General features: G+C 42.6%; 1 protein-coding gene across 1 annotated transcript in view; it reads left to right on the top strand.

The window, feature by feature from the left end:
* Positions 1 to 7,933, top strand: part of LOC107116396 (lysozyme C, milk isozyme-like) — a gene marked incomplete at its 5' end in the record, with an annotated part of 16,336 nt that overhangs the window by 3,899 nt on the left and 4,504 nt on the right. The window contains one exon of the mRNA XM_015418296.1: positions 6,563 to 6,724. Within this exon, the coding sequence (XP_015273782.1) occupies positions 6,563 to 6,724 (162 nt within the window). The remainder of the gene's footprint in view (positions 1 to 6,562; positions 6,725 to 7,933) is intronic.

The raw sequence follows: 7,933 nt of genomic DNA, 5'->3' as shown, positions 1-7,933 counted from the left end.
ACCTCTGAACATCTCTTGCCTCGCAAACTCCATGGGGTATGTAACAGCTGTGACACAACAGCACTTTCCACCACCTCCACCAAGCTTTCAAGAGTCAAAACGTATACCCTGGAAATCTGGTTGGCCTTTAAGGTACTTAAAGGTCTTCCCCAGCCCCAAGGATGTCTGACTAGCCTCAACCAGGGCCAGGGCCTTTTCTGTCCTGGCCCCAGCTTGGTGGAACAAGCTCCAACTTGAGATCAGGGTCCGGCAGGATTTGTTACAATTCCGCAGGGCCTGTAAAACGGAGCTGTTCCGCCGGGCTTTCTGTTGAGGCGGCAAGCATCCGTAATCTATCTCTGGCCTCCCCTACTGAAATAACTTTATGATCAGCCTACACTGAGCATAGCAACACGAAGCTTGATTGCTGTTTTTATCATAAGAACATAAGAGATGCCAATGTTGGATCAGGCCAAAGGCCCATCCAGTCCAACACTCTGTGTCACACAGTGGCCAGAAATACCAGGTGCCATCAGGAGGTCCAGCAGTGGGGCCAGGACATTAGAAGCCCCCCCACTGTTGACCCCCCCCCCCCCAAGCACCAAGAATACAGAGCATCACTTGTCCCAGACTGAGAGCCCCTATCTATACCTTGTGGCTAATAGCCACTGATGGACCTCATTGTTTTAAATTATTGTTTTAATTATTTAACTATTGTTGTTGAGATTGTGTGACCTTGTAACCCGCCCTGAGCCCATTTGAGTGGAAAGCGACAAACAAATAAATAACAATACTAAATGGGCTTAAATCTAGCTCTCCTACTGCAGACCAACCAGACTACCCTCCTGAAACTATTGCTGACAGTATACCTCGCCTTCAGCAGTTGGGGTTATTTTTTGCATTCTTTTCTAATCCTGTAATCCTGGTCCCATGACACTGTTCAATGGCTGCCTTATTGTACTGATTGCATCAAAACAAATTCTATAATCTGCCTCGGGAGGGAAGGCAGCAAGGTATAGCCCAATCTCATCGGATCTTGGAAGCTAATAAATGTTGGTACTTGGAAGGGTGACCATCAGGGAAGACTTTGCAAAGGAAGGCAGTGGCAAACCACTTTCTGCTTCTCACTTGCTTGAAAGCCCCTTGCTGGGATCACCATAAATTGGAAGCTAAGCAAGGTTGGTACTTGGATGGGAGACCACCAAGGAAGATTGTGCAGAGGAAGGCAATGGCAAACCACCTCTGCTTCTCACTTGCCTCGGAAGCCCCTTGCTGGGGTTGCCATAAGTTGAAAGCTAAGCAGGGTCAATACTTGGATGGGAGACCACCAAGGAAGGCTGTGCAGAGGCAGGCAATGGCAAAGCACTTTCTGCTTCTCACTTGCCTTGAAAGCCCCTTCCTGGGGCAGGCCCGTAGCCTGCGTGGGGCCCTGGGGGCCGCCCCCCATGAGTTTTACGGTCCCCCTCCCCCATCCTCTGCTCCCCCCAGGCCTCGTGGGAGGGAGGGAGAGGCGGCCGGCAGGCCGGCCTGCCTTGAAGAGACCAACGTTACGATGTACTTGGGGGGGGGGAGACCCGCGGTTGGAACCCCAGGGTGGCGGCGGCAGCGGCCCACTAGCCAGGCCGGCCGCAGGAGCGGAGCCGGTGCCGGGCTCCTGGTGGGAAGAGCGACCTCAGCCAGAGGCCTCGTCCTCCCCAACTCCGGGCAGCAGCATTCAGTCTAGAATAGGGATTAATTACTTCTGCTGGTACAATCCAGAGTGGTCTAACCTCATAGAAAAACCTTTAATATCTTTTCCAAGTTTCTATCAGGGTTTTTCTAATCACATGGTGTTTGAAAAAATTATCCATTTTTTCTTTTTCATACCATAGATAGGCGTGCCAACCAAATCTGCAATCATGTCCTTCTAACGCCGGCAATTTTTTGTTTTCAAGATTGACCCATTGTTCTAACCACGTCAGGCACACCGCTTCATGGTATAACTTGAAATTGGGAAGTTGGAAGCCTCCTCGTTCTTTAGCATCACACTTTATCTTCATTTTAATTCTTGGCTTCCTCCCTGCCCAAATAAATTTTGATATTTCCCTTTGCCAACCGTCAAACACCTTGGTTTCACGAATAATTGGAATCGTCTGAAATAAAAACATCAATCTTGGCAAGATATTCATTTTAACCGCTGAAATACGTCCCAGCAATGACAAATTCAAAGTGTCCCATTTTTAAAGATCTTGTTGTAACTTTTTCCACAACTTTTCGTAATTGTTCTTAAACAAATCTGTTTTTTGCTGTCAAGTCTACTCCCAGATATTTAACTTTATTTACCACTTCGCATTGTACCATTTCCTTTAATTCATTTTGTCTTTGTTTAGTCATATTTTTACACAGCATTTTAGACTTTTTCTTGTTCATGTAGAAGCCAGCCAAGTCTCCGAAATCTTTGATTATATCCATTAATTTCGGCAAAGTTTTAAAGGGATCTTCTAAAACAAACATCACATCGTCCGCAAATGCTCAGTATTTATAAGAAAAACCTTTTAATTCAAGTCCCTTAATTTCTTTTTCCTCTCTTACCTTCTTCAGTAAAATTTCTAAGATCCATATAAACAAAAGCGGGGATAGCAGACAACCCTGTCTCGTCCCTTTTTGTACATTAAAATAGTCAGTCATGTCTTTATTTACATTCAATGATGATTTTTGTTCGCTATAAATTGCCTTAATTAAATTCAAAAACGGCTGGCCTATTTCCATTTTTTCAATGACCTGTAGCAAAAAGTCCCAATTTAGATTGTCGAAAGCTTTTTCTGCGTCTACAAAAAATAATACTACTTCTTTCTCTGGATGTTTATCATAATATTCTATGGCATCAATCACCATTCTCAAATTGTCTCTAATTTGCCTGTTTGGCAAAAAACCGGCTTGTTCTTCTGCAATAACTTCCTTTAAATATTTCTTTACTCTTTCAGCCAAGACCTTAGCATACAATTTATAATCATTATTAAGGAGTGAAATAGGTCTATAATTTTTAACGTCAGTTAAGTCCTGACCTTCTTTGGGTATTAAAGATATATTTGCCAATTTCCAAGTTTCCGGCAATTTTGTTGAATTTCTTATTTTATTAATCAACAACACAAATTTCGGGGTCAGCTCGTCTTTTAATTTTTTATAAAATTTCACTGTAAATCCATCTGGTCCAGGAGCCTTCCCCAACTTTGCATCGTCTATTGCCTTTAAAATTTCTTCCTTTTGGATCTCCGCATTTAAAAAGTCTTTATCTTTTTGTTGAATTTTTAATAATTCCATTTTCTCCAAATATCTTACTATTTTTGCCTGATCGATATTTTTCCTCTGGAATAATTTGGCATAGTACTTTAAAAAGGCTCTTTTGATCCCATGTATTTCCACCAAGTCTTTACCTTCTTCCACAATTTTGTTTATTGTCCTTCTTTCTCTCCTATTTTTCAACTGCCAAGCCAGAAATTTTCCAGGTTTGTTTGCTCCCTCAAAGGATTTCTGCTGAAGCTTCTTTAAATTCGATTTCTGCTGAAGCTTCTTCAAATTCCAATACATTTCACGATTTGCAATCGCATTTAATTGCTCTTGTAGAATTTTTATCTCTCTTATTATTGATTTCTTCCCTGGTCTCTTTTTTAATTCAGTCTCCTTTTGTTGAATTTTGTTGTTAATATCCACAAGTTGCTGATGCCTCTCCTTTTTGTCTTTTGCATTTAATGATATAAGCAGTCCTCTTATCACCGCTTCATATGCATCCCATACCGTCTGTATTGGCATGTCTTTATCCATATTCAATTGAAAAAAAATTTCAGTTTCTTTACGTAATATATCAATTATCTTCTTTTTATCCAACAAGTCTTCGTTTAATCTCCAATGCATCTGCTTATTCTTCTCTTTGGTCACCCAAAGTATTTCTACCAATGACATGACCAGAATTACCTTTTACTAAAATTTCCACCTTTGAGGTTTTCGTTGCCAATTCTCCAGACATCCAGATCATGTCAATTCTTGAAAAAGATTCATGTTGATTTGAGTAGAATGTATAGTCTTTAACTCCTGGGTTCCACTTTCGCCATACATCTTCCAATTTCTCCTGCTCTATCAATTTAAAAAAAGTCTTCGGTAATTTTCCGATTTTGTCGTCTCCTTTCTTAGATTGCCTATCTAATTTATTATCTATAGTCCCATTAAAGTCACCTGCCACCACCACTTCGTCGTAGCTCAACTGGTCAAACTCTTTTCCCAGATCTTGAAAAAAGTTTTCCTTTGCACCGTTCGGTGCATAAACATTAACAATCAGTGTCTTTTTCTGATGCAACAATATTTCAACTCCAACATATCTTCCTTCTTTGTCTTTAAAAATTTCTTTTGGACTCAAATTTTTGTTAACATATGTCACAGTTCCTTTGACCTTTTTCTCCGCAGATGAAACAAATTCTTCTCCTAATTTCTTATTAATCAAATATTTATAATCCGCTTTTTTAATATGCGTTTCCTGCAAACAAACAATGTCACATTTTTGTTTTTCCAACCAATGCCTAATTAAAGTCCTCTTGTTAGGTGAATTTAGTCCATTTACGTTCCAGGATAAAAATTTGTAATCCATTGTGCTTTTTATATATCTCCAAAATCTGCTATATTGTCCGCTTTAAATCTAAGCAAATCATTTATTGACGTAATCGAGTATTTCAACGCATGGTAGTTGAACGACAGACCAAATGGAATTTCCCATCTAAATCTAATTTGCGTCTGTCTCAGTTTGTCCGCCAATTTCTTGTATTTTTTCCTTTCCAATAAGATGGTTCTAGGAAGTTCTCTCAAGATAATTATCTTCTTGCCATAGATTTCCAAAGAATCTGTAAATTGCTTTTTAAAAATGTCTTCTTTAATTTTCAAGGAGACAAACTGGACAATTACATCTCTTGGCAACTTTTTTCTCTCCGCATACGCTGATCGAACTCTATAAATCAAGTCAAATTGGGAATCCAAATCTCCTATATCTTCTTCGAAAATTTAATGTCAATGCTTCAATCACTGTTTTTCTGATGTCTTCGTCTTCTTTTTGAGCTATTCCTCTTAATCTCAATTGATTCTGTTTGACTCTATACTCCATTAAGGATTCCACTCTTTTATTCTCTTGTTCCATTTTTTTCTCCAGTTTTTTTGTCTCTTCATCCATATCTGTTGTCTTTGTAGCCAAGCCTTGGATTTCTTTTTTAACCTCAACCATATCTTTTTTAACATCCACCAATTCTGCTGCTACCAATTCCTTAATTGCAGTAATATTCTTTTCTTGTACTTCTTCCAACTGCTCCAGATGTACTTTCATGCGCTTTTCCATTTGTTCGTCTAATTGTGTTCCTAGTGCTTTTATTGCCTCTGTCATCCTCTTTTCCATCGCCTCCATTGCCGCTTGCCACTCCTTCTTGTCCTTCCCAGTTGCCATAGCTGGACTAGTTATCGATGTTGCTCTTAACCTTGTTCTCGGTTCCGTGATGAAATCTTCAAAGTGGCCTTTTCAGGTCCACCTCTCACTTTGCCCAACTTGTCTTAAGCCAGTTAAACAAATCACCAAATTTTCACTTGTCCGAATTAGCCGAAACGGCTTAAATTATAAAATTAAAATTTGGTCCTCCTCAAAATGTCGGGCGCAAGTTCTCTATGGTTTTCTGGCAAGAGTAGATCAATTTAGCTCTTCCGGCGTTTTACTTCCTGTTCACTCATTTTTTCTCTTCCGTGTAGCGGAATTTTAAAGCCGATCTCCTTCCGGTTTCTCTTAGTCCTCCAACAGGCACTCTAACCACGTCTTGTCTCACTCTCTACACGGCGAGCCTTGAATTTTACACACAATCGCACAGTTGGAACTTCCTCTCCGTGCGCACTTTCTTTTCTAGCTGACCACAGGAATGTTAAACAAAGTCTCTTTTTGACGATTTTTAAGACAATAAAAAGTCCTTTCTCATACAGAATGAATCGATTAGCTTTGAAAAGTTTATCTGCGCTTAACCGCTTAGTTCACTTTGAAGATCAACTTAATTACGGTAAGCTTTGCGTCTTCGTTACCTTTCACGTTAATCTCGGTTCTCCGCACTGTTTCTTTTCCACTTTCCTTGAATCTTTGATGTTAAGAGGCCGGGTGACGGCGGATCTATGCTGGAAACCAGTCACTTGCCTTGAAAGCCCCTTGCTGGGGTCCCCATAAGTTGGCTACACACGCTATCTGCCTTGAGTCTCACTGAGAAAGCAGTGTCATGAAATAAATAAATAAATAAATCTTACTATTGAGGGGAGAGGTCATGGCTCAGTGGTAGAACAGCTGCTTGGCACGCAGAAGGTCCCAGGTTCTATCCCCAGCATCCCCAAGATCATAGAAGCAAAATGTGTGCTTAGCTTTGAACTTTTATTATTATTATTTTTTAAACATATAGTTTCCATGGAGTTTTAAACGAGAGATTAAACAGCCTTTTCCATTTCAGAATATTGGCAACAGGTTCAGAGAGTTTGATGCAAATGGCTCGTATTTCCCCCCTGTGACACTCTCTCCATGAATTCGCTGCTTTGTTTCTTCCAGGGATATGTATGGCTTATCATGAAAGTAGGTACAACTCCAGGGCTGTGGGGCGACCCAACAGCGATGGTAGCATCGACTATGGGATTTTCCAGATCAACAGCCGTTGGTGGTGCTCCAATGGGAAAGGCAGAACAGCCAATGGATGCCGCAAATCCTGCAGCAGTAAGTAACCCGTTAGTATTGCACTAACTAGTGGAAGGTCTGTGGATTCCCCAGGCGTGTGGGGCTGTTTTTGATGAGGAGCCACAATCCTTCCCCCTCAGATTCCAGCTCTTCTTCCTTACGTGCTCTCCCATCTGGCAGCTTCTCTTCTTGACTCATCTCCTTCCCCCTTCTTCTTCTCCAACTATGATCCCAGCCTGTGCTCTGCAATGCACCACAGCTGCTTCTGTATTCCAGGGTGTCTAGGTCAGAGCTGTTGCTAGAGAAGTAGATTGGCATCTCACTCTTCGATGCACCACACCAACAGTCTCAGACTGTTTGGCTTACTCTCCTGACTTCCTATCCTTTAGAGGCATCCTTACCAAAGATACTATGAGTGGTCAACCATCTCAGCCCAGTAGTAATATAGGCCTTGCAGATAACCTGTTTCTAAAAGGCGGGTTGTGGAATTTACTTAGCAATCCCAGGTCTTAAGAGGCAAGATCTCATTGAGGAGCTCTTCAGCTTTATTCCATCCTCCCAGGCCCTCTAGGATTCCTTCATGCTGCCACAATAGTGTCACGAGTCAGAAGTGCATTTGTCTCTCACAGGGTCAGCCCCAGCTTATTTTGCACCCTAGGCGAGGATCCCTTCTGGCGCCCCACCCCCATGCGCACACCAATTTTCAAGTTGGCGGGTGGGGGTGTATTAAGTCGACGGATTAGGGCTTTAACGCCCTTTGCTTTCACCTGGAGGATCTCTTCCAAATGCACACACGAAAAGCCTTTACGCCTGCCTGGCTACCTGGGGATGCGGGAGAAAACCGAGGAGAGAATCGGTCATTCTGGAACACGTTTCTCAGCCATGTTGTTTACATTGCCCTTCTATCCCCCCCCCCCCCCGAAGAACTTGTTCCTTCTGCACAAGCACTTTTTAGAAGCCTGCACAAACCGACTGCTCTCCACTCACAACGAAGCGCCTGGCCTGACCCAGCTGCCGCCGCCACCACACTTGCCCTGCTGGGGCGCCACTTTTAGGTGGGGAAAAGGGGGCCTGCGAACTAGGGGCTGCCTCCTCCTCCTCCACCAGGCATGCACATAGGCGGGTGCCCACAAGCCATGCTGCTCTGCCGGGGCACGGAGAGGCGGGGCCGGAGGGCGAGAGGCTGACTGGGGTGTGCGGGGGGGAGGCTCCAGAAGAACAAACTCATTGATGCTGCAGCAGCCAAAT

Source organism: Gekko japonicus, unplaced genomic scaffold (genome assembly GCF_001447785.1).
Source record: "Gekko japonicus isolate JY-2015 unplaced genomic scaffold, Gekko_japonicus_V1.1 scaffold5008, whole genome shotgun sequence".
NCBI lineage: Eukaryota > Metazoa > Chordata > Lepidosauria > Squamata > Gekkonidae > Gekko > Gekko japonicus.
The sequence above is the reverse complement of the archived record's forward strand: the minus strand, read 5'-3'. Positions and strand labels throughout refer to the sequence as shown.